Source organism: Pristis pectinata, chromosome 8 (assembly GCF_009764475.1).
Source record: "Pristis pectinata isolate sPriPec2 chromosome 8, sPriPec2.1.pri, whole genome shotgun sequence".
Classification (NCBI taxonomy): domain Eukaryota; kingdom Metazoa; phylum Chordata; class Chondrichthyes; order Rhinopristiformes; family Pristidae; genus Pristis; species Pristis pectinata.
The window spans coordinates 49,661,289-49,689,285 of NC_067412.1; the positions used below are offsets into that span (position 1 = coordinate 49,661,289).

Genomic DNA, 27,997 nt, shown 5'->3' on the forward strand with positions numbered 1-27,997 from the left:
AGGGTGCATATGATTAAAATTTTGTGCTCGGTAAGAACAATGGTTGAAGATATTGACAAATGATGGTGAGAGGTATGACAGCACGTTGAAAGTCATAAGGCTGTAATGGAAAGGGAAGGAGAAAGATGAGTGCCTAGCAGAAGGCTAGTTTGTTTTATCCTTTTGACTTTAAAGAGTGGTTATGGAACACTGGAGGAAAGATCCGATTTCAGGAAAACTGCTTGTTTATAATTGAGCAGATGTTTAAAAAAAAGTGTTGAAATGAAAAACCTTTCATTTCCTTGAGATAGTTGTAGCATTGGAGGAGATACAGAATCTTCATTTAAGATTGACGGGATGATGAAGATGTGATTGAAGTCACCAAAAGTAAAAAGTGGTAGCTGTTAGAGCGTTTGAGAAATTAAAAGAGCAAGACTTACATACCCCACTCAAGATTTAGGGAACAATGAAAGATGTATAAATATGTGTGTGTATATATATACACACACATACACATATATATACACATATATATAAATGAAAAACAGCACCGATGCCACATGTGTGGCTCCCTGGAAACTACCCGGTCCCGTATTTACAATATTTAGGGGCTTTCTCGCCTGTCCCCGCCCCTCCCTCTCCAGTGGCAGAAGAACCCTAAACTGTAGTCCTTTCCCACCGAGCCTTTGCATTAGCTGCACCTAGCTTCAGTGCGTCCCTCAGCACGTACTCCTGCAGCCTGGAATGTGCCAGCCGGCAGCATTCCCCTACGGACATCTCGCAGTGCTGGAAGACCAACAAGTTTTGGGCAGACCAAAGAGCGTCTTTCACCGAGTTGATGACCTTCCAGCAGCAGTTGATGTCCGTCTCTGTGTGTGTCCCCGGGAACAGCCCATAGATTAGAGAATCCTCTGTTACGCTGCTGCTGGAGATGAACTGTGACAAGGGCCCTTGCATCTTTCGCCACACCCTCCTCGCAAACCTACAGCCTGCAAAGAGGTGGGCAATCGTCTCGTCCCCAGCGCAGTCCTCCTGGGGACAGCGCTGACTGGGAGTGAGATTCCACCATACCAGAAGGGTCTGACTGGAAGGGTCTGACTGGGAGGGCCCCTCTCACCGCCAGCCAAGCGAGGTCTTGGTGCTTGTTGGTGAGTTCTGGCAATGAGACATTCTGCCAGATGGTCTGGACAGTCTGCCCAGGGAACCACCGCACAGTATCCATTGAGTCCTTCTCCTGCAGTGCCTGCAGGATGTTCCATGCTGACCACTGCCTGATGGACTTGTGGTCAAAGGTATTGGTCTGGAAGAACTTTTCCACGAAGGACAGGTAGCACAGCAGCGTCCAGCTGACTGGGACGCCCTGTGGCCATGGGGCCAGGCCTATCCTTCGCAACACCAGGGACAGGTAGAACCTCAGTACGTAGTGACACTTGGTGCTCACATGCTTGGGAAAGGTAACACTAATGAATGATCTGTACAAGAATGTAAAGGTTTACACTGTTTTGTAATTGTATATAGTTTGTCTTTTATTATGAATAAAGTTTATTTTGAATAAAAAAAACAATGAAAGGTGTATCACCTCAGGGAGCCACATAAGTGGCAATGGAGCTACGTTTGTTTGTGTGTCTTTTTTTCTCCTTACGTTTTACACTACTGAATGTAACAACCATGAATCTGTGTTTTTCCTTTTTGTGTGTGTGTGTCCATACACACACACACACACACACGCACACGCACAGTGGCATGCAAAAGGTTGGGCACCCCGGTCAAAATTTCTGTTACTGTGAATAGCTAAGTGAGTAAAAGATGACCTGATTTCCAAAAGGCATAAAGTTAAAGATGACACATTTCTTTAATATTTTAGGCAAGATTACTTTTTTATTTCCATCTTTTACAGTTTCAAAATAACAAAAAAGGAAAAGGGCCTGAAGCAAAAGTTTGGGCACCCTGCATGGTCAGTACTTAGTAACACCCCCTTTGGCAAGTATCACAGCTTGTAAACGCTTTCTGTAGCCAGCTAAGAGTCTTTCAATTCTTGTTTTGGGGATTTTCGCCCATTCTTCCTTGCAAAAGGCTTCTAGTTCTGTGAGATTCTTGGGCCTTCTTGCATGCACTGCTCTTTTGAGGTCTATCCACAGATTTTCGATAATGTTTAGATCAGGGGACTGTGAGGGCCGTGGCAAAACCTTCAGCTTGTGCCTCTTGAGGTAGTCCATTGTGGATTTTGAGTTGTGTTTAGGATCGTTATCCTGTTGTAGAAGCCATCCTCTTTTCATCTTCAGCTTTTTTACAGATGGTGTGATGTTTGCTTCCAGAATTTGCTGGTATTTAATTGAATTCATTCTTCCCTCTACCAGTGAAATATTCCCTGTGCCACTGGCTGCAACACAAGCCCAAAGCATGATCGATCCACCCCCGTGCTTAACAGTTGGAGAGGTGTTCTTTTCATGAAATTCTGCACCCTTTTTTCTCCAAACATACCTTTGCTCATTGCAGCCAAAAAGTTCTATTTTAACTTAATCAAGTCCACAGGACTTGTTTCCAAAATGCATCAGACTTGTTTAGATGTTCTTTTGCAAACTTCTGTTGTGGTGAGGACGCAGGAAAGGTTTTCTGCTCATGATTCTTCCATGAAGGTCATATTTGTGCAGGTGTCGCTGCACAGTAGAACAGTGCACCACCACTCCAGAGTCTGCTAAATCTTCCTGAAGGTCTTTTTCAGTCAAGCGGGGGTTTTGATTTGCCTTTCTAGCAATCCTACGAGCAGTCCTCTTGGAAAGTTTTCTTGGTCTTCCAGACCTCAACTTGACCTCCACCGTTCCTGTTAACTGCCATTTCTTAATTACATTATGAACTGAGGAAATAGCTACCTGAAAACACTTTGCTATCTTCTTATAGGCTTCTCCTGCTTTGTGGGCATCATTTGTTTTAATTTTCAGAGTGCTAGGCAGCTGTTTAGAGGAGCCCATGGCTGCTGATTGTTGGGACAAGGTTTGAGGAGTCAGGGTATTTATAAAGCTTTGAAATTTGCATCACCTGACCTTTCCTAACGATGACTGTGAACAAGCCATAGCCCTAACAAGCTAATGAAGGTCTGAGACCTTGGTAAAAGTTAACTGAGAGCTCAAATCTCTTGGGGTGCCCAAACTTTTGCATGGTGCTCCTTTCCTTTTTTTCACTCTAAAATTGTACAAAACAAAAATAATACACTAATCTTGTTTAAAATGTTGAAAAGAATGTTTCATCTTTAACTTTATGACTTTTGGAGATCAGTTCATCTTCTACTCACTTAACTATTCACAGTAACAGAAATTTTGACCAGGGGTGCCCAAACTTTTGCATGCCACTGTATATAAAGATGTATTTCACTGTGTGTTTCGATGTATATGTGACTAATAAAGAAATCTTAATTTTATAGAGATATATATATATATATATGTGTGTGTGTGTGTGTGTTTTTATTATGATTTAAGTTTATTTTTGAAATTAAAGAAAAGTTTTTCTTTTGATAAAGCAAAGCACTATATCTGGTGTATAGGGAGTCAGTCTTGGTGGTTCATCATTGCTTTGTGAGTAGATTGATTGTTATGTATGTTAATTTTGTGCAGTCTGGAAAAGATCAGTGATTGCAGAGCAGAATTGTCAGTGAATTGTGATTGGAGGAAATTATTGAAGAATGAAAGCAATACATGAAAAAGAGCAAAGCCCTATGGAACCAATGAATTATTGACTAAAGTTGAAATACTAGATAAGGCATCAAATATGTAATAGATAAAGGAGCATGTGAGGAAACTAGATTTTTCCATGAAATACTTGCAATGTCAAGACAGAATCAAAATTGGCCTATGCTTCAAAAACTGGAGCAACCTTTCCAGCCCTGTACAGACTTCGAAAAATAAAAATTTGCAGATGCTAGAAATCAGAAATGAAAGAGAAAATGTTAGAGATACTGAGCAGGTCAGGCAACATCTGTGGAGAGAGAAACAAAGTTAATGTTTCAGATCGGTAACTCTTCATCAGAATTGGGAAAGTGAGAAAACAAGCATAATTTAAGTTGCATAGAAGGGAGGAGTGAAGAGAACAAAAGATGGAGAGTTATATGGTGGAGACCAAAGTTATTCAGGTAACACAATTGCTTTTGGTGTCATCTCAGATAAGGAAATGAATGCTTGTAATTAACAGCTGTTATGTGTGGAAGAGTGTAAATAGCAGATGAAAAAGGGCAGTAGAGAGAAATAAAACATTCTGTAGCTGAGGTGCAGAACATCACTTTACAGGTTGTGGCCACCCCTAATGGGCCTTGAGAAAAGTGATGTATTTCCAAGGCAGGATGGCACGTGAGTTGGAGAGGAACCTGCAGGTGGTGGTGTTGGCATTCACTTACTGTCCTTGTCCTTAGTGGTAGAGTTTGTGGATCTGGGAGCTGCTGTTGCAGGAGCTTGGAGAGCAAGGTTATCGCATTTTAGTGTGGTAGATGAGGTTCTAATCTTTGTCCTTGGTGTTTTATTTTGAGTGTCATAGCTTCACTGACCCAAAGAATTGGGGCTTTCCATCACATTCTGGATGATGCAAAGACTTTGGGGAATCAGGTTGAACCTATAAACCAGACATAGTAAACATGTTAATGCTCTATTGATGCAAAATAAGTAATATCCTTAAATCTTAAGTGGGGCATGGAAGTCATTATTTTAATTTGTCCAACTGTTTCCCAGATGCCAAACAGCTGCCACTTTTAACCTTGGTGAGTTGCTCTTTCCAGGATATTCAGCCCCTGATCTACTCTTATACTATCTATGTGGTTACTCCACTGAGTTTTTGATCATTGATGACCAGGATATTGGCAATGGTAACGTGAGTGAATGTCAAGGATGGGTACTTAAACTCTATTGATCATTGTCCGACACTTGTATGACATGACTCTTACTTGCCACTTACCTGGCTAGGTGTTGACAGGGATGGATGTCTTCATTTTCTGCTAGATTGCAGGTGGAAGTGAATGTTCTGCAAGTATTAGCAAACATCCCTGCTCCTGTGAGTGTGTCATAAAGTTGTACAGCACAGAAGCAGGCCCATCAGTGCACTGTGTCTGTGATGACCATCGTTCCCATCTATGCTAATACCTGCATTTATTCCACTTCCCTCTATACCTTGCTCATTTAAGTACCTGTCCTGATGCCTCTTAAACTTTCTTACTGCTCTTGCCTCCAGCACCACCTCTGGCAGCTCATTCCAGATACCAAATAGCCTTTGTGTGAAATATTTGCCCCTCAGATCAACTTTAAACCTCCTCTGTCTAACCTTAAACCTCCTCTGTCTAACCTTAAACCTATGCCCTCTAGTTTTAGACACCCCTATCATGGAAAGCACTGTATATCTATGCCTCTCATAATTTATATACCTCTATTATGTCACCTCAACCTCCTTTGCTCCAGGGAAAACAGGCTCAGTCTATCCAATCTCTCCCTGTAACTCAAGCTCTCCAATGCAGGCAACATCCTTGTGAATCTTACCTGTACCCTCTCTAGCGTAGTAACAAACTTCCTATAGTGTGGCATCCAGACCTGCATGCAATGCCTCAAGTGCGGCTTAACCAGTGTTTTGTAGAACACTAACATGACGTTCCAATTCTCCCTCAGCCTATGAAGTCCCAGATTTACCTTTTTAAATTCTCCTAAATAACAAATGATCACAATTCAACTTTCCAATTGTTAAGGAATATGGAGACACAAAAGAGACTGCAGATGCTGGAAATCTGGAGCAACACACACAAAATGCTGGAGGAACTCAGCAGGTCAGGCAGCACCTATGGAGGGAAATGAACTGTCGACGTTTCGGGCCCTTCATCAGGACTGGAAAGAAAGAGGGCAGAAGCCAGAATAAAAGGGAGGGGGAGGAGAATGAGCTGGCGGGTGATAGGTGGATCCAGGTGAGAAGGGGCGGGGGGGTGGGTGGGAATTGTCAAAGTTCACCCGCGCTCTGTAATGAATCAGACAACAGCAGAACCAAAGAACTTATGATAAATGCTTTATTAGTTTTCGCTAGCGGGAGTGGGAGGATACAGAGAAAGAGTAAACAGTGTAACCCTAGCTCTGTACTGATCCTCACTTAAAGAAGACTCGTATCTTTATACCCATTTTCATGGGAAAGCTAGGTGGGAAGTTACACTTGCACAGGCAATTGTTTACATAAAGTTTTTAGCATAACAAGATATGTCTAAAAAACTACTACTTTCAGACTTACACCTGGCATTAAAACTAGACAAAACTAATATCACACCATGCCTGAGATCATTCTTTACTCTGGGAACCCACTGACAATGAGAAACATACCATTAACCCTGACATTGCCAGTTGTTAACCCTTGCATTCCCAGCTGTCTTTCACAGAATGATGTGAGAAGCTGGGAGGTGACAGATGGAGGAGGCGAAGGGCTATCCTTCCTAGCGTAGTAACAAACTTCCTATAGTGTGGCATCCAGACCTGCATGCAATGCTCCAAGTGTGGCTTAACCAATGTTTTGTAGAACACTAACATGGCGTTCCAACTCTCCCTCAGCCTATGAAGTCCCAGACTTGCTGCTCCTTATTTACCTTTTTAAATTCTCCTAAGGAACCTGATAGGAGCACCCAATAGATCATGGAATAAAGGGGAACCAGATGGAGGAAAGTGATGGGCAGGGGAGAGGAAAGAGAAGGGGTTAAGGGGCCAGAGGGATAAGGGAAAACGGGGGGGGGGGAAATCAAAGGGGGGAGGTTGTTGATAGGCTGGGAAGATGTGTAGTCAAGGTAACTGTGGGAGTCGGTGGGTTTGTAAAAGATGTCAGTAGATGATCTGTCTCCAGGGATGGAGACAGAGTTCAAGAAAGAGGAGAGAGGTGTCAGAAATGGACCAAGTGAACTTGAGGGCAGGGTGGAAGTTGGTTGAGAAGTTGATGAAATTGATGAGCTCCACAGGGCTGCAGGAAGCAGCACCAATGCAGTCATCGGTGTAACAGAGAAAGAGTTGGGGAGCATTACCAGTGTAAGTTTGGAACATGGATTGCTCCACATAGCCAACGAAAAGGCAGGCATAGCTGGGGCCCATGCGAGTGCCCATGGCTACACCTTTGATCTGGAGAAAGTGGGAGGAGCCAAAAGAGAAGCGGTCAGGACTATGGAACTGAAAGTTGTTGAAGTGGTGGAGAGCATGTGAAGTGTTACACATGTAGGTGGAAAGGGACTGAACCAAGGGGGACAAAATGGAGTCAAGACACGACGACACAAGTTCACTGGGTCAGGAATTCCAGAATCCCATATTCTTTACTCATGACATATCCTGCCACTTTCAAAGAGTTATGCAAATATAGCCCTTCATAAACACATAGATATCTGGTCAGATATAAAATTAAAACCCAACCCAAACTCAAACAACCAATCCAAATACAACCCAAGCCCATGTATTTACATTTTTTTTCCCATATCTGATCTCAGCCTACCCAGAAACATTTGTGGAAAAGTTGGGGGAAGAAAGACTTGGTGCACATAACTCACTTTGAAGAACACAGAACCCATGCATTTACATTGAACAAACCATCCTCCCTGGATAAAGTGCTGAGCTGTGCCAGCACACCCTGACCCAACTCAAATGTTCAGTAGAATATACATCCAACATGCGGCTGGGCTCGGGTTGGAAAGCCAAACTCTGTCTACACACTTTCAAACTGTACCATTTTATCCATGTTATTTTACACTAGAATGATTCCTTTCACACTAAATATGATCTGTCATGCACTTGTCTGTGCCCTCTTGCATTCTCATTATCCTCCTCACTGTTTATCTCTTTTCCGTCTGCAGATTTGAAAATTTTACCTTGCACAACCATACGCAAGGCAATTTCTATTAAAATAATATTTTTTTGAAATGTGCAGTCTATAGCAGCATTATTTTCTGAACCTGTTCATGACACTTTACTGACTAACTTACACAGACATTTCCCGCAAACCCTTTGGTACCTTGGGTTTCCATTTCTTTTAACTTTAAACTAGACCGCTTTCTAAATGGTTTATCTATTTTTGGTCTGAAGTACACAAACTCCCATTGCCCATGTTGAAATCCATTTGCCACACTTTTCCCATTTGTTTACTATATTAATGCAAGAAATAGAAGCAGGACAAGGTCATTCCAACCTTCAAAGCAGTCAAGGCTCAATATAGCTTTACTGCATTAACCCTAGTTCCCTTAAGATATGAAAATTATTTTGATGTTTATCTTAAAAATCCTTCACAACATAGCCCCCATAGCCCTCTTGGGATTCTCTGTCCTCTGTGTGAAGAAATTTCTTCTCATTTCAGTCTTGAATGGTCAACTCATTCTGAGACTCACCCAGGATCCAGACACCCCAGCCAGAGGAAAGATCAACCCTGCATCTACTCTGTGAAAGTTTTGTATGTTTCTATAAGATCACTTCTTAATTGCCTAAACTTAAGTCAATAGGAACTTGAAAAGCAACTTTTTCACATGGAGGGTGATATGTCTGTGGAATCAGCTGCCAAAGGAAGTGTGTGAGTCAGGCACAATAACATTTAAAAGACATTTGGACAGGTACATGGATAGGAAAGGTTTAGAGGGATATGCGTCAAATGCAGGCATATGGTTAGCTTAGCTTAAATGGGTATCTTGGTCAGCGTGGACCAAATGGGCCAAAGGACCTGTTTTCATGCTGTGTGACTCTAACATAAGCCCAATCACCTTAATCTCCTCTCGTTACAAGCCTGCTACCCCAGGAATTGATCACTTTAAATTTAATTGCCATTGGCAAACTTGATTACTTCGCTTTCTGTCTCATCAAGGAGAATAGTTACAACCCCACCAGCAGATCCTTGCTGAGCTTCATTGATTATATCCTGTCATCGTCCTTGTTCCCTGTCTCCTAATGCTCAATCAATTGCCAAACCAAAAAATAAATTCTTCTGCAGTCTCTAAAAGCTTCAGTTTTAATATGTCTTTATCTAATTCCTTGGAGATTATAAGTAACATCCTTGGACATCAGCCATCTCTTCATGGAGTTCTCTTAGATTCATTGGGCATGCTATCATTGATCAACTGAAAATGTTGAAGTTGCTCAATCACTCTGTTCTTAATTCCCCAGTTTACCCACTTGCTTTCCTTAAATAGGAGAGAATGGAATTTTCTCACCGTTTTCCTTTACATCCTGAGATGGAACCATGTAACGATCAGGATTTGTTATTGTATAAGTGCAATAATTTTCTTCATTGCTGTCAGCTTTTAGCCCATGTTAATTTTGGCAAGTCCCTATCCCTGATTTAATATTAATCGTCTCATGACATCTGGGATGCAGTTTTTTTTTCGCTGTAAATACGGATGTAAAATGATCACCATGTCTGCCATTTTTTTAACTCCAATTACGATACCATAACTTACTTTAGTATCTTTTTCCTGTTGTAAGTGTAATGTTTCTTGTTGACTTTATTATCACTTGCAAGTTTTTTTTCATGTTCCCTTTGTATGTAGCCACATACTATCTGTTTTGTCAGATTTTGCAGTTCTCTGTCTCTACCATGCACTAGAAGTTCCACTCATTCAGCCTTTTTGTTTGTTTTTGCTTTTAGTTTTACATTGAACCTGCACTTTAGTTTTGGTTGTATTTTTGGCAGTTGGAGGTCTTCTCCCTTGTGGGCATAAATGTTCCATTTCGCAGTAAATTATTCAACACCCCTCGCTACTCAATAGTGGTTTTACCCATTAGCAAGTTCATCTTAATGATTATGTACATTCTCTGTTATATCGTATCAAAGTCAACTTTGACTGAATCTAGGATCTTAATACTCATTTGATGTTCCTCAATTTCAACCACGCTGAATTTGGTCATATTGTGATTTGCTGTTGATACTTATTTAGATTGTTAACTAAATCTGGCTCATTACTCAATTTCTGTGCTTCCCATCAGAGTTCTCAGACATATTGTTGCAATTTTATTGATCCTGTACTAATGTCCTGCCAAGGACATGGTGGGAAAAATATTCTATTTTTCTTCTTATTTCTTGAAGGTGCCTATGTCCTTCTCAAGAATCCACCTGAAGGTTTCTTTCCAAGAGTGGGTGTGGTAACGGTGTCTGGGTTGGCTGGACTAGTTCTAGCATCAAAAGGTATGTTGTGATCATGTAAGGATATATTGAATGAACTCACCTCTTGGATTTATGTGTATATTGATCCAGGTTACATCAGTTCAGTTAGATTTTTTTGTGATCATCAAACCATCATTAATTAGAAGCAGTCCACTTCCAAAATTTGGAACAGATTTTAACTGTTAAGCAGCCTTGACGTAGCTGGCTAGTATTGTTGATCTGAAACATGAGTAATGTTTAGAATCGGAGGACAGAGGAGGTCATCATGTCTGATATAGCTGTGAAAGTGAAGCAATGTTTAAATTAACCTGACATGATAAGACTACAAAATGCCTTTCTATTTGGGGTACATTCTGAAGGGCAGCTTCTGAAGCTGGTTTAAATCTTTATTGGTGTAACTAAAAGACATTTCTGTAGTTTCCTCTTCCATGGGTCATTTTATTATCAGAAAGCCCATAAGAAATTGTTTTCTTTCTTTAGGGTGGACGTGGTCTCTCACTAATCTTTGAACCAAATGTTGCACGTTGAGGTTCAACAGAGAAAGAAGCATAATTTTATTATATTGGAGATGTAGAGATAATTGTTTTCATTATTATTTACAAAGTTTATGTAAAATATTACCACTAATCTCCAGTCAACATGAACTTAATATCAAGCACTTGAAAAGTATATGTGATGACTTTTGAAGGCAGCTTATTGTGTAGGATAAAAGAACTGTTGTGTAATACATCACTGTGTTGTTTTCTGTTGTGTATTTAGTGCTTTCCCAAATGTGGTTTTAATATAACGTATGATGTTTACTTTCCTAATGCGGTAGCTTTATTATAGACCAAATAATCAGTTTATTAGTTTGACTCAACAATTGATAAAACACTTCAAGCTCATTGGTTTAGAAAGTCTTTGATTTTTTTTCTGGCAGTGAACAGCAAAAAATGAAACTGAGAGATCCATAGTGTATCAGTTTCTGTATTTGAAAATGGAATGCTTTGAGCAGTGAGGGAGCAAAGACCTGAATGCTTGAGACAGCATTTTAAAAAAGCTAGTCAAGTGAAACAACCCACAGTGTGGGGCAGTGCAATGAGGTCAATGATATTGTATCGTAACGTGAAAACAATTTGTACCAGTTGAACTAAATGAACCTGATCATAACTGTTAAATCTGGTTTGTGTTGTGAAAATAAGAGGGCATTCTGTTTTACATTGAGCCTTGACTCACCAAATGTTTACACAATTCACTTCCAAAGAGATTTTTTAAAAGGTCATGTTAACTATACATTTATCTGCTTTGCTTCACAATTGAATGATTTTGGATTTCTGGCTCAAGGTATTGTAAAATATAATTGGAGGCCAGAGTGAGTTCTCCCAAAAAATGGGAAGCTCAAAATGCTCACATCAGTATCTGCCTCCTTTTAGTACAAAAAGTTATTGATCAGATGCAAATATGTAACTGTGCCTAAGGCTCACTCTTGTTGGGGTTCAGATTTTTGGCCTTAATGTAGCATTATTTCTTTTGATGTTTTGTTATGCCAGCTTCTAACTTGAGAACAGTGGGGATGAACATTGTTCTCTTTGAAAGAGTATGCAATTTTTCCATCTTTCAAAAACTTGTGATCTATGCTGTAATTCAGGGCACACAGATGCCTTTAAGTACAAAGAAAACAAACATACAATTCACAATAGAAAAGAGAGGTAACTGATTTTCCTCATAATTTAGGAAAGCACAGAGTTGCACCTGAATAGGAATAGCAAGTGTTTTCAAGCTGATATGCACCACTTCCCCCTTCACCCAATAAACAAATAAAAAGTATTATTATTTGCTTCAACCCATTCAAGCTCATAGTCTTTAAAACATTGCAGTTTGAAGTTTAGCTTAACCAAAACTTACAAAAACCTTAGTCACCTTCTTGTGGCCTGTTTGCACTAATGGATTTTAATTTGCACAGGTTCACGGGTTCAGAAAATGGTATATCCAGTGGGACTTGCAGCTGTTGGAATGGCAATTTGCTACCCTCAGCAAGCTATAGCCGTAGCAAAGGTAATATTTCTTACTATCTTGTGCTTTCCTACCTAATGTAGTTCAAGATAATAAAAGAATTTACAATGCTTTTGGGCACACACAACCTACAAAATGTCAGTTTTTAAATTCCTGAGGACTAATTGTTGGCTGAAGAGAGTGGCACTAGAGCATATTTTTTTCCATGGGGAAAATTGTGGAAAAGTCAGCAAAATCCCATCTTGGAAATTGGGGACTTGAACTCAGACAATTAAATAAAGTAGATAAAGTAGATTAAAGCTAGTACCGGGTATGATCATGTTCCTCTATCACCCTCTCTGACTGTACCCTGTTACACAGGCAAAAAGGACCCACGTTGTTGTGTACAGTCAGGAGAGGGTAGGACTTGGGTGTACAAAATATCATCTCAGCCCGCCTATGGCCAGTTGCATTGTTCCATAGTTCAAGGAGTTTGTGTTTCCCTCCTCCCCAAAGCATTTTTCCAGTCTCTCTCCACCCCCTCAGTTTGCTACCCTTTTATTCCGTTTCCTGATATACCAGTCCACCCCTCCATGTCCCCAGACATTTTCTTTGCCTCCATGATAGCCAAAAATCCACATAACACCTCTAAATCATTTTCCATGAGTTGTGCAACTCCTGTTCCTGTGTCCATCCAACAAGCAGCAGTCATTATGAAAAACAAATTTTGGTTTTAATTTCTCTGACAAGGAGTAGTCCATGATAACAAGTTGTTATAGGAAAACCATTTCACAATTTTTTTGTTGACACCTGATTTGGTGTTGGACCTAAACCTTGCACCAGTTTACTGCACCAAAAATTTATAGCCTTTAAGGGATTTGGATAGGTCAAGTGGCTGACAACAAGGTGGCAGGTGATGGGGGAAAAAGGTGAAATTATTCACTGGTATTTCCTTAAAGGGTGAAAAACTAGCAGTTGTTGAGATACCGAGGTATTAGGGTGAGCTGGTTAATGAGATACAGCAAACAAGTTTGTAGGCCGACCAAACATGTGAGGAAAATGGTACATCAACCTTTATTTCAAGGGCATTTGAGGACTATGCAAAACTTACTGAGATTATATTGGACTTCCAATGACACTCATTGGGAATACTGTGCACAGTTTCACTTTGTGTTCCTAAAGAATATATATGCCTTGGGGACAATGAAGTTTAGACTTGATTCACCTGATTGGAATCCCAGGATGAGGTTTGTCCTATGAAGATACAATCAGTCTATACTCATTCTGGTTCAGAAGAATGAAAAAAATTAACATAGTAGTTACTGAACGGCTGTTTCCCCTAGCTGAAGATTAAGAGGTTGGCCGTTTGGAACTGAGATAGATTTTTTTTATACACAGGATTGCAATTTTTTTTCCAATCCCCTACTGTAGTTGAGTATATTCAATGCTGAAACCAACGGATATTTTGGTAAGGGGAATCTTAGGCTGTTGGTATAGGATCGCAAACTAGACATGAGGCACAAGATTAATACTGATCTTATTTGAATGGTGGAGTAGTTCAAGGTTATATTTCTTACCTATTTAACAGCAGGAAGAAACAGAGGGTAGAAACTTGTGTAGAGTTACCACCATTCCAAGTGGATCTAGTCATTTAATGAGTATCTGTGAAGCACTAGGGATCAGTGGCAGCAGTGGAATTATATTCCATTGCAGCCCGTAACCTCAGGACCAAGCATTTCTCTGTCTTCCGTTGTATTGATATCAGGGATCCACAGAGGTTCAATGAGGAATCTGTAAGAGTATGCCAGGATCAGCATGAGCATACCAGAAAATGAGCATTATCCTGCTGAAGCTGCAATGTTACCCTATGTAAAAGTAAGGCAACTGAAACAGTAGTGATGCCACTGCAAGGGATCAGATCAAAACTTAAGTGAAAATTCACGAATGATGGTAGACATATGAATAACTGAGAGGAACGTCCATGATCATTGCAATGATGGTGGAGTCCAGCACCTGAGTATAAAAGGCAAGGCTGAAGGCTTTGCAACCCCCTTCAACCAAAACGACTGAATATGTGGTACATCTTAACATTCCAGTCGTGCATCTAGAAACATCTTTTTCAAAGAAAACTGGGAGAAGGGTCAGCTTTCTGGGAGGGGAGGGGAAGGAACATGCATTGCTCTAATCCAGAGTAACTTTTTATATGTAATTTGTTTGGTATCACTATAAAGTGAAAGCTGCTACATGCAGGTGCTAAGCCCAGTGATGTAAAGGCATCAGATATTTCCTAAGAATAATAACTATATAATGTAACATTTTCACGCTAACACTTTGTTATCATAATTTATAATGAGGCCATTTTCTTTAACCTTTGAGCATATGGGAAGCTCATCTATTTTTTCACTTTTTCAATTTGTAGTCCTCTTCAAAAAAAGAAAATTATTTTAAACATTCCAAATTAGAGTCTTTTGTAGGTTCGTGTTAATTCCATTTCAACGTTTAGCAGTGGAATCTATTATTGCTGGGGAAGCAACTTTAACCAGTGAAATTGTGAATGTTATATTTTTCTCTTTAGTTTTCTGGCCAGAAGATGTATGCCATCAGCCAGGGGAGTTATGAAGCAATTCGATCCCTCTGGAAAGAGAGTCCTCAACAGAAACAGGGAATGACAAAGAATGAAAACCTGGAGGTAAACGAGATTTCTGCCAAATTAAAACTCTAATTTGGACTGGAATGGAATGAAATGTGTGAAATATTTAATCAAGCACTTTTCAGGAATGACAAATTTTTCTTGCAGCTACCTAAAAAGTGGTGCATTTATTTACTGTATATATTTTGAATGTGATCTACACAAAACAATTATTTTCTAAGGTTGCATTGAGCCTCTTCTAAATACAAACTTGCTGGTATAGCACTTGTATTTTACACAAAAATGCAAACATGATCCTCAGCTTTAACAGGGATTGGCTCTCTTGTCTTATTTAGTATTGGGAGGGGCATTGGATTCAATCCTCAGCCCTCAGACTTTTTGCACCTTGTCTTTCTCTCTCATCCCCAATTGTACAAGTAGTTATTGTAAGAGCAAGCATCTCTAGTGCCTTGTTTTCTTATGTTCATTTTCATTGGTGATTCAGTGGATTCTTGAGCTGTGGATGCATCACCACCGGCCTACAAATGTCCTCATCTGTCATCCATACAGATATATTAACAGCATGAGTTAATGAATAATGTAATATAAGTTGGCTAATATTTATCATCGACAGACAACTGAGATTCTGTGCAGAACTTCCCATTTCTTTTCCCCTGTACATGGCTGAACAGTGAAGCCATTCTGCTTAATTTGGGAACAAAATTTAAAACCATTTCAACCAAAATGGATGTACAGCCCCCCCACCACCCCGCCCCCCCAACTCCTTTACAAGTGTGGTCAGCAATAACTTGCATTTTATGTAATAAAGTCCTTAGCAAAAGAATTATTAATAAAAGAAAATTAACATTGAGTCATAGGAGATATCAAGGCACATGACCAATAGCAGAGTCAAAAAATGCATTTTAAACAACAAATTGGAGAGATTTTTTAGAGGTAACAAATTTCACAGCAGAGGACCAAGATAGTTGAAAGCACGATGGTCATTGGTAGTGCGATTAAAATCAGCAATGTATATTGTCACTTAATTAGTCAAAGCATGTAGCTGCAGTATCTGTCTATGAAAAGCCATATTCTTGATTCACTCTTGCTGATTTATAGGGTTATCAATGTGGACAAAAGAGGAAAATTTTAATATTTTAAGTTAACGGGATTGAGTTGTATCTAGGAATGAGAGCAGATGGAAGAAATATTAGAAATTTGAGACAAAAGTTGTAAATACCTCAGTCACATGGCAAACTCTAGTGATTACACCTGAAAAGTTAACACTAGCCTAGCTTTTAACATAAAAATGCATTGACCAATCTTTTATTTTTGTTTTCTATTTTTAGTACATTTTGATTTTGCCTTTACTCCTTTGCAAAAATTCAGCTCTGTAGCAATCGGTGTAATCTGACATTGCAGAGTAAATTCCCTTAGAAGAAATAAAACTATTTAGAATGACCCATGACTGAACACTTCTTGGCCAGATTTTGTAAACTGAAACAGACAGATGTCCTTTCCGTTAAAACTAAACATTCCACTCCTATAAAGACATGTGGAAGCTCTGAAAATCTGAATGATGATCAGAAGTGATCTGTCAAGTTTCCAAAAGTTAATTTCCTTCATTAATTGGCTTCATAAGTAGGAGTGATTCCATGATCCTATAAAAGACTACCCACCGAGTCAAGGTATCTGAGCTATAAAACCATTGAACTGACCTGGGCCTGTCCAACAGAAAGTACATTGAAAAATTCAGTGTTCTTCAACAACTTGGCACATTTGTATTTAGCACATACATTTAACTGTATTTAGTCATACAGCACAGAAACAGGCTCTTTTGGCCCATCTCGTTCATGCCAACTGTGACATCTACCTACACTAATCTCGTTTGTTTGCACCAGACCCCCATCTCTCTATGCCTTTCCTATCCAAGTACCTGTCCAAATGCATTTTAATTGTAATTGCATCTGCCTCTACCACCTCCTCTGGCAGCTCGTTCCAGACAACCAACACTCTCTTTGTGGGGAAAAAGTTACCCCTCAGATCTCCTTTAAATTTCTCCCTTCTCACTTTTAAACCGTGCCCTCTAGTTCTAGACTCCCCTACCCTGGGAAAAAGATTCTATCTATCCTATCTGTGCCCCTCAGAATTTTATAAACCTCTATAAGGTCACCCCTCAGCCTCCTATGTTCAAGTGAGAATAAACCCAGCTTGTCCAATCTCTCCTTATAACTACAGCCCTCTATGCCAACTCTTATTCCTCAGCCTACGAAGGCAAGCCAAACGCTGTGTTCACTACCCTCTCCATCTGTGTGGCCACTTTCAGGAAGCTGTGGACTTGCAACCCAAGGTCCCTCTATACATCAGTGCTCCTGAGTTCCCGCCATTTACTCTATATGTCCTGCTAGAATTTGATTTCCTGGCTGCATTGCCTCATACTTGTCTGCATTAAATTCCATCTTCCCTATCACTGATCACATACATTACCCCATGAAAGGACCAACTTTTTCTTCAGCTACCCTCTTGCATTTAAAATAACAGGTTTTAGGATTCTCATTAATCCTATTTGCCAAGGTCTTTCATGCCTCCTTTTTGCCCTCCTAATTTAAGTTCTCTCCTATATCCCCTACAATCCTCAAAGGACTTATTCAATACCAATTTCCCATACGTGACGCATATTTCCTTCTTTTCCCTGATGAAACCTTCAATATTCTTGTTAACCAAGGTACCATAATCTTACCATCTTTGTTTCAGATAATATCAGGGACATATTGACTCTGAACACTTACTGTCTCCCACTTATCAGATGTTGTTTTCCCCTGTAGCATCTGCTCCTAATCTACCTCTCCCAGTGCTGTCTTACACTGTTGAAATCCACCTTCCTGCAGTTTGGGGCTCTATCTCTAGGACCAATCTTATTTTTTTCCATGACTACCTTGAAGCTTACTGAACTATGGTCATTGTTCCCAAAGAATTCCTGCACAGGCATTTCTGTCACCTTGCCCATCCTCTTTCCCTAAGATAAGGCTGAGTACAAATCAACCTCCCCACCTACTGCACTGTCATTCTGGGTCCCACCCCACTGCCTCACCAGTTTAAACCCTCCTGAGTAGCACTAGCAAACCTTCCTGCAAGGATATTAGTTTTCCTCCAGTTCAGGTGCAACCTATCCTTGTACGGGTTGCCCCTGCCCCAGAAGAGATCCCAGTGATCTACAAACCTGAACCCCTCCCCCCTGCACCAGCTCTTTAGCCACACATTCATCTGTCCTATCTTCCTATTTCTTGCCTCACTACAACATGCACATGGAGTAATCCTAAGATTACAACACTAGAGGTCCTGCTTTTCAACTTTCTAACTAAGTCACTAAATTCTCTTTGCAGCACCACATCTCTCCTCTTAGAATCATAGAATTGATTCAAATGTACAGCACAGAAACAGCCCTTACTGCCCACCTCATCCATGCCCACTGTGATTCCTATCTACGCTAATCCCATTTGCCTGCATTAGGCTTGTATCCCTCTATGCCTTGGCTATCCAAGTACATGTCCAAATGCCTTTTAAACATTACAGTTGTACCTGCTTCTGCCACCATCTCTGGACAGCTCATTCCAAATACCCACCACCCTCTGTGTGGAAAAACTTACCCCTCAGATCTCCTTTAAGTTTTTCCCCTCATCTTAAATCTGTACCCTCCAGTTCTAGACTGCTCCCTGGGAAAAAGATTGTGACTATCTGTCCTAACTGTGCTCCTCACAATTTTATAAACCTCAGCCTCCTACGTTCCAATGGGAATAAACCAAGCCTATCCAAACTCTTCTTATAACTACAGCCCTCCATTCCAGGCAACATCCTGGGTAATCTCTTCTGCACTCTCTATTGCTACCACATCCTTCCTCTAGTGTGGTGACCAGAAATGTACACAATCCCCCAAGTGCGGTCTAACCATCATTTGGATGTGTTGTTAGTACCAATATGGACTAGGACCTCTGGCTGCTTGCCCTCCCCTTTCAGAATGTTCTGTACCTGCTCTGAGATATCCTTGATCCTGGCACCTGGGAGGCAACACAGCATCCTGGAGTCTCGCTCACAGCCACAGAAATACCTGTCTGTGCCCCTGACTGTTGAGTCCCCTTTCACTACTGCTTGTCTAGACATTGTCTTTCTCTGCTGTACAGCAGAGCCAGTTATTGTGCCACTGATTTGGCTGTTGCTACTTTCCTCTGACAGGATACCAACCACCCCCCTCACCCCAAAACAATATCCAAAGCAGTATACCTGTTAGGGAGGAAAATAGCCACAGAGGACTCCTGCTCTGCCTGTCTGCCCTTCCTGGCAGTCACTTACCTATTGTTCGGCTGAACCTGCAGTGTGACCACCTTTCTGAAGCTCTTGTCTATGACACTTTCTGCCTCCTGTATGCTCCAACAATCTAGGTGGTCTGAAAAGAGCTGCAGCTGGACACTTCCTACAAACATAGTCATGGCAGACACATGACTTCTCCCTGATCTCCCACAGGAAGAGCATACCGTTCCACTGACTGCCATTACTAATCCTTCTAACCACTGTTGTAAATAAAAAGAATGACCCTGCCTTGTCTGACTACTGCTTTTCATTGAAGCCTCCCTGGTCATAGTCTTTGAAGCATACAAAATATCCATGAAAAAAATAGTCTGAACTAATAATGGCCTGAATGAGAGTTTCACTAACAGTGGTGGTGATGTTTTGAAGATAGAGTCTGATAGTTCAAGTAGTGTACTGGAATTGGAGATGGGGTGCAGGTGCTAAAGCTCATCTTGGGCCAAATAAGGATACAGTTGTGCTTGAGCAGGGTTGTGGGGAGATGCATGGTGATATCAGGCATAGAACAGAAGGTCTGCCAAGATCTGAACTAGACAGTTTTATTTTGTCACTTTGACTACCAAATAAAATGTCCCTTGTGTATGGTTTGACAAAGTTTACAGCTTGTATTAACTCAAGAATTATTGAACTAATGTTGAAATATTCTGCTTAAAATGAGGATGATAAAAGGGAGATCTGCATTTTTGTTATTGGTTTGTTCATTTTTCCTTTTTAGATCACTAAAAGACAGGGGCCTCAGCCAAATCAAGAGAGATTTAATAGGGTGGAAGGCAATGGCCCTCCACTGGCAGAGAATCAGCAGCCAACACTATCGGAAATTGTTTTTGTGCCAGCAGAAGGTACTAATCACCTCTTCTACAACTCTGAACCACTTTAGATAAACAACCTGCTCGTTAAAGTAGAATTGTGTGTAGTTGGTGCTGGAGGAGTTATTATTGTTTATAATTAAATACAAATATGTCTCTTCTGCTATCATTCACTCTCTCCCTTTCCCCCCGTGTGCATGCATATGCTCACTCTTTCTTTCTGTGTATCCCTTCCCTTCCCTTTTTTTGTGCTGCTGCACCTGGTAATTCAGAAAATGTGACTCTTTGTTCACACAAGATTAAACCATGTTGCAGGTAATCTATCGCACTGCTTCTACATTGTAGCTTATTCAATGCTAAATGTATGGTGGTACCATTCTGGATCAGCTAATTGTTCTCTCAGGTCAATTAGATATCAGACTAGCTTCTCTTTAATATGTTTTCCAAAGGTACTGATTAGAAAATATTGAAAAATTGTATCTCCACACTGGAAATAGCACTCTTTATTTTACCTGTTTCAATTGTCAGGATTTTTTTCCTGTGGTTTTACAAAGTATGTTTCAGAAATCCAGCATGAAGTAATGTTCACTTTTTTTTAATATAACAGAAAAACTCATGATTCCACTTGACCCTGACTTGCTAGACCACGGTCAAGCAAATCCCGAAGATACAGACTTGTACACCACTCGAAGTTAAGGGCCCAGATGACTGCAGATATTTACAATTTCTGGTGTTTGAATCTGTTAGTAGTGTATAGGTTCATAAATTTGGAGCCTCAAATGATACCATTTATGCTAATGCATGAAGTTACTTTATTGTATAATGCCTATTTATTTGTATCTCTGATTAAAAAAAAGTGTTCATAATCCTGTCTCTTGTTTAAAGTTTTATACATTCAACCTACACATGTACTAAATACACAAGATTGCTGGCCGTCTACTCTACCTTTTGTAAAGCTATTGGCTACATCTAGAAAATAGAACAGGAATTGTTTACTTTTCCATCTACAAACTTCTTGAGCCCTCTCCCTTCTCCTCTACCTCCAATAAAATGCAAGGAGCATCATTAAGATTAAGATCATATGGTTTACTGGCCAAGTGTTATAACGTTAGCTCCCTGGCCCCATTCCTACCATTAATCTTGCCTCCAAACTTGCATTTTCTCCAGTTGCCCTCCATCACCTTGTGTTCTCTCTCCAAACTCATCTGGTCCTTGAGCCCCATGGAACCACTCACTTGCCCCATTTTTCATGAAACTACTGATCATCTCCAGTTTACTTCCCAAACTTCAAGTTCACTGATATTGTTAACAACTATTAAAGTAACATCTTCCTATACAGCACCATGGGTTTGTTTTTGATTTCTGAAAACGTCTTCATTACTACACACTGCTCCCAGAATTAGCTTGCTGAAATCTATCTATCTCATAAGAATGGCTTTCTGTTTTTAATCAGGAAAATAAACTTGCTTTGAGATGAATCTTAAAATCCTACCGCAGTGTGGGAGGCCAAGCCTGAATTGGCTCTTTTAAGATTTCTATTCAGTTCATCCCAGTCTTGCATTGACACTCCACTGCCAAAGCAGCGTGCATTCTAATTGGAAGTTGCAGTTGTTAGAAAGTATTTAGTGTTCACTATTATTTCAGTAATCTTTTGATTTATTAGTACAGCGTAAATTGAGCTTTTCAATATCCCACACACTTGTGAAAGGTGCACGTCAGGAATCCTGTGCACCAGTTAAAAGATGGAATTTCTCAGGACTCAAGGAATTAACATTCCAAAGTAAGTGCAAGTATAAGAGGAAGAATTTAAAAATACTAAAAGGAACTGGTTAAAGGGTGGCTTGCACATTTTGTCTCCAGTTTTATAAGTGCAACAGCCATGGCCTTAATTTCTTGAGCTGGTGCACTCTGGCTTTGCCAAGTCTTTTTGATATTTATGGCTTTTCCTTAAGAGGGAACACGTTACACTAACTTGTCATGTAATCCTAAATACAGTTATCAATGTTGTGAGTCCATCATTGTGGACAAAGCAGATATTTTGCGTAAAATGTCTACTGCATAATGGATGGTGCCAATAAATTTAGTTCCTAATCAGTGCCTTGATTTTTTTCTCATTGCATGTAAAGCACAGTAACCTGTGAAGCACAGGGGTCATTGTGTGTTTTGTGTGAGGACATGGAATACAAACTATTGGACACAACACCCAAGGCATTGCTTGCAATTGATCAGGCCTTGCACAACAGTGTCACCTCTGCTTTTATTGTCTCAAGGGGTCATCGAGCTTGGGAGGGTTGGTCAGGATTGAGATGTGGTGGTGAGTTTAAGGGTCACAATATTTGGGGCTTGGTCAAGTGAGATCGACAGATGGGCACAGTTTAGTTATCCCTATCTCCAGGTGACTGTGAAGATTGACCTGGTGAGGTTGGTCCTCTTGGTCTTCCTGCAGCAGGTTTCATTTCCATTCTAAATACCTGCTTCTATGACCCATATGGGTGAGACAGAATTTATCAGAATATGTGTTACATGCCATTGAATGCCATCACAAATCTTGGGCCACTTTCACCTGTAAGCACACTGTGTGTGCACACAAGAACTGGGAGCAATTTGCTGACCTTTGCAGAAAATGAGACTCTATTTATGCAGCACACAAACATCGTGCAGTGCAATAGAATTTCTAGACCTAGCAGTCTGCATTGCACTACATCCTGAAACAAGTCATGGTGCTAATGCTAATCCACTACCTCTTTATTCCATTTGATCTGGAAAGACTGTGCATGCCTTGCAACCCAAAAGGAAAATGTACCAGATGGACCTCTGCTTTAAAATGTTGGGAAAGAGAACCTTGGTTGTAAATTCAAAATTTCACGCACTGGAGGCCACAGAAACAAATCATTTTTCTTCATTCAGTCCTCACATCACTTTAAATGCACAGAATAACAGTGCTGTAAACCTGTTCTTTATGTTCTGGAGTTGCTGATGATGAGGCTGGGGTCTGCGAGTATGAGTTTTGTTCTCAGCTAGGAGAAGATTGCTGTGGCCACTCTTTAAGCCTAACTCTCGCATATTCACGCAGGCGAAGGGACTTAAATAGGCAAATCTTAAAGCTATTTCCAGATGGAAGTTTCTAGCTGCTGTTTGTGAATCCCTAGTTCATTACCAGATTTTGTTCTTTAATATTTGCATGTGTGTATATGTCTTGGAAAGTAAAGTGTTTTTTGTGCCCCATCCCTTGATACCTTGGCAAATGTAATAATCGGATCAGCTTATAACAATTGTGTTAATGCGATGTCATAAATATTTAACAGACTTATTTAATGATTGATCCATAGCAGAAGAATACTTGACAAAGCCGTCCATAGAAATAAAGGAGTGTTATTGTCACTGGTTTTGATTTGGGGTGAAAGTAAATTCTGTTTTCTGTTGCCACTTACTGAAAATTAGAGAACTACTGTTCCAAAATGTGGAGCAGAAAGTTGAGAGAAGAATGTATAAGTGATTTAGAATATGTGGTTGCTATATATTCTAATGTAGAGCCGACTGTACTATTAACTTCAGCATATTAACTAAGAATTTACATCAGTCTGTTTCTAAACTGAAGCCAAGGAATTGCAGTTAGTTCACAAAAAACTACATTGGCGGAAGGAACCCATTAATTCTCCTTAATGCCAGCAAGCAGCCTATTAAAGTTTCTCAGGGTGTATTCAGTTTTACTGCTTGGCATTCATGGAAAGATTAATGGATTAATTTCATTGATATCGCTGCAGGTGCAAAAATTGTACTGGTGGAAAGTGGAGGGTTCTGGTTCTTGTAAGTTGGTGTAAGAAGGGTAAGAAACAGTGGATTTACATTTCCAGTGGCACATTTTCTCCCTCCAACCCAAAAAGTACAGCAGTAACATGTTAAATCAATTCACATTCAATTCCCGGTACATGGAGAGATTCTGACACTTTTGTAACACCTTGCCCTCTGAAAGTTTCACACGGAACTATCAATCATGTGAAATTTTCCTTGAGGGAAAGACAGTTTGAGACCCGGCAATCCAGTGGCATTGTTTTTCAATACTCACTGTCCTTTGCATGGTGTATGGCCTTTCTGGTAAAGCACACTTTTGAACCTGTGCCCAAGCACAAGTTGGTGTCAGTAAAACAGGGTCAGGGCAAAGAAAGGAAGGAAGGAGAAAAAACAGAAATAGCTAAAAGTGAATCGTTCTTTAGAGAAGTCCCTGATCCTGGACAAAACGATGCGACCTCTTGGGACTTGATCCTCTTTTGTTACTTCTGCAATGATAGCAGACTGTTCACCAAAGCCATCTTCCTGCAAGACTGTAATAATATTGAGGTGAGGGATAAACTTCCTGGCAGAGTGAAAATTAGCATCACAACATGAATTTAAATGTCAGTGAGCGTCAAAATACTCTGGAAAGGTTAAAGGCCCTCAGCACAACAGATGTTTTCTATGTACATTCACATGTCACCAAACAGCTGGAGACAAAAAGATAACAACATCAACAACAGAATGTGAGATTTATCTCTGATCTGTAATTTGATCAAAATTTATTCTTTCTAAATTTGTTCTTAGTGTCTCCACACTTCTACTCCTTGTTTCTCTTTGTTAACTCCCTCCACCCCTTCTACTCCGTGTATTAATTCCCTGCAAGTACAGTCCCTTTGTTGGCTTCTCCCTGAAGTTCCACAAAGATCGTGGTCTGATACAGGATGACAAATACAGGTACTGGATAAGCCTTTTCCTTCAGTGAAGGATAACCCTTAGTTGACCACAACTGTATCCCACACTGCTGCCCTCAGCCCTGCCTTCCACTCTTGTACCACAAGAAGGCTCCTTTCAGGTGAATGAATTCCAATGAAGGGGTCATTGACTGAAACATTAATGCTGCTTCTCTCTCCACAGATGCTGCCCAATGTGCCAAGCAGTTCCAGGATTTTAATTTCAGGTTTCCAGCATCTGCAGCTTTTTGCTTTTAAATATATTCTTTGTCTCCAGACACCCCACCCTGCCTACTGGATATTCAGATTTTTGTTTTTAACTTCAGATTTCCAACATCTGCAAGAAGCTGTGGGATATCCTGTCAATGCAGAGCTGTGAATTAAACAGCATGACTGCAATCCAAATAATCACGCGCAGCTGAAAAGTGTTGGAATTTCCCCAGAAAGTAAGGTTAAAGCAGCCAAGAGCAACAAACAATGTGCCGGAGAAACTCAGTGGGTCATGCAGCATCTATGGGAGGAAAGAAGTTGTCAATGTTCTGGGTCCTGATGCAGGGTTTCAACCCAAAATGTCAACAACTTCTTTCCTCCCACAGATGCTGCATGACCCGCTGAGTTCCTCCAGCACATTGTTTGTTGCTCCAGGTGCCAGTACTTTTAAAGGTGCAAGGGCTACAACAAGGTGGATTGAGAGATTAAGAGTTCATCTTTATTGTACAAGAGGTCCTTCATGTCTTCTAACAATGGGCTAGAAGCTGTCCTTGAGCCTGGTGGTACATGTTCTCAAGCTTTTGTGTCTTCTGCCCAATGGGAAGGAGGAAAAGAGAGAATGACCAGGGTGGGAGGGGTCCTTGAGTATGTTGGCTACTTTCCGGAGGCAGCAGGCAGTGTAGATAGTGTCAATTGGAGGGGACGCTGGGTACACCAGTGAATGAAATGAAACCAGCCTACAGGCAATCCCCAGTTCAATTTCAAATTGTTTAGGAACAAAACCTTTCCTCTGTTCCATTTACACATAAAACGCAGACTTGAATGGGTCCAATTTCTGAGGCATGTCCATTCATAATTGGCATGACTTGGGCTCATGTCAAATAATTCTTTCCCATTCCCAATTCCTTGCTTTCCATGAAGTGAAATGTGACCTTGTTACAAATTGTTGAAGTTTCAAGGATGTCAAGGTTGACATATATGCTCTGGAACGTGATTGAGGTCTTGCTTTCTTTGCCTCAGCCCCTTATAGTATCACATCACATATGGCCATCTTCAGAGATTTATTTCCTCAATGTCTCAGTGCTGTCCATCAATATATGTCTAGGTTCCCTCTCTCTCTCTCTCCCTTCTCCCTCCTCTTTCCTCCCTTCCTTTCCCTCCCTCCCTCTATCCCACTCCCCCCTCTCCCTCCATCTCCCTCCCTCCTTCTCTCCTTCTCCCTCTCTTTTCTCCTTCTCCCTCTGCCCTCCTTCCCCCCCCCCCCGCCAATTCCCTCTTTGCTCTGTCCTTTGGTTGCCCTCTGTCTCTCTGTCTTTGTGTCTATCAGCCTCTGCCTATATCTCTCTATCTCTTTTTTTGCCTCTCTCTCCATCATTAAATCTCTCTATGTCTCCACATATCTCTATACCACTTTTCCTGTTTATTTGTGTCTCTCCCACTGACACTTGCTCTCTGATTCTCCATCAGTCATTTTTATTTCTATCTAGCTGTCTCTGTGGAGAAACAGTTTAAAAATCCATATAGAATAGGGAAAAGAAGTACGATGTCATTAAACCAATGACTTGTTCTTTTCATTAAAATGGAGCTTTTGGCAAGGTTTGAGGGAAGTTATTTGCTCTGTACAATTTGCTTGAGAATTGCCCACTTGTGGCGCAGCAGCAAGTCTTGCTGGGAATTTTTGGATGGACATTTCTTAAAGAGGAGTATTTGTGCCCCATCTAAACTCTGGGATCTTTATTGACTGGAATCCAAGCATACAGTGGCACATGAACATGCAAACTGCAGGTGTTGGAAATCTGAAATAAAAACAAAAATGCTGGAAACACTTAGCAGGTCAGGCAGCATCTGTGGAGAGAGAAAGAGTTAATGTTTCAGGTTGAAAATCTTCTGGCCTGAAAACATATTCAACATGGTGGCACAACAGTTAGTGCTGTTGCCTCATAGTCCAGGGGACCCAGATTCAATCCTGACCTCCAGTCCCGTCTGTGTGGAGTTTGCACGTTCTCCTTATGACCGCGTGGCTTCCTCCAGGTGCTCTGGTTTCCTCCCACATCCCAAAGATGTGTGGGTTGGCTCCTGTAAATGTCTTCTGTAAATTAGTCCTTCATTTAGGTAAGTGGCACAGGAATCGAAGGAGGATTGTCAGGCAAGTGAGAGAGAATAAGGTGCAAGGTTAGAGAGAAATAAAAGGGTGAATGATATTGATGGGATTGCTCTGCTGGAAACTAGCATGAATCCGATGGGCCGAATTACCTTATTATGTTCCATAATAAGTAGGTAACTAACAATGTGGTCACGTTCCTCAACTCTAACAAAGTCTCCGTGGTTGAAATGGAAGCTTCCCTTGGTGCCTGGCTGGACACATTCCTGGAGGGTTCAGAATGTGATCTCCTGGCTTCAACCACCTGTGTCAGGAGGTAGATTAATTCCATCCTCGGAAATGTCTCCATTTTGTTGTCTGGAAATAAAAGGTTGCGTAAATAAAAAGGAACAAAATCTTTTTTTTAAACCCTCACAATTTTTCTTCCAAGCAGCTCCTGATCAATTATTACTATGAAACATTTCTGCGGATCGCTGTAAGCTTGCAATCCTATTTTAGTTATGGACACATGACATCACAACCTCCCTGCATCTTTGTCATATTAGGAAAACAAATGTAGCTTCACCTATGTATGGAAGGCATAAAGTTTGTCAGGATTCTGAATCAATTAATCCAACCAATCAGACAACAACTGGTAAGTTTACACTTCATTATGATATAAATAAATAGAGTCATAGAATCATACAATGTGGAAGTAGGTCCTTCAGCCCACCAAATCCAGGCCAGCTCCAACCATCAAACATTCGGTTACACCAATTCCATTTTTTCCCCATCAGCTTCCTTGCGATTCTACTGCTCACCTACACAAGTGGCAATTTACAGTGGGCAATTAACCTACAAGCCCACTGTCCTTAGAATGTGAGAGGAAACCCGAGCACCCAGAGGAAATCCAAGCTGTTACAGGTAGAACTTGCAAACTCCGCATGGAGGTCAGGATCGAACCTGGGAAGTGTGATGCAGCAGGTCTACAAGTTGGGTTCTTGTTCTTACACTGATGAGATTGTTACACTGATGAAATGTTATTTTGATTATTATTTGCCAAGTTTTGAAGGGGAAAAACAACAGGAATTTCTGCCATTAATTCCTTTATTTT

The 27,997-nt window shown here is 40.6% G+C and overlaps 1 protein-coding gene across 1 annotated transcript in view; it reads left to right on the forward strand.

Moving 5' to 3' along the window:
- Nucleotides 1–21,960, forward strand: part of LOC127573461 (MICOS complex subunit MIC27-like) — a 62,033-nt gene extending 40,073 nt beyond the window's left edge. The window contains exons 5-9 of the mRNA XM_052021708.1: nt 10,024–10,122; nt 12,044–12,135; nt 14,648–14,761; nt 19,779–19,902; nt 20,477–21,960. Of these exons, the coding sequence (XP_051877668.1) occupies nt 10,024–10,122; nt 12,044–12,135; nt 14,648–14,761; nt 19,779–19,902; nt 20,477–20,565 (518 nt within the window). The 3' untranslated portion in view covers nt 20,566–21,960. The remainder of the gene's footprint in view (nt 1–10,023; nt 10,123–12,043; nt 12,136–14,647; nt 14,762–19,778; nt 19,903–20,476) is intronic.
- The last annotated feature ends 6,037 nt before the right edge of the window (nt 21,961–27,997 follow it).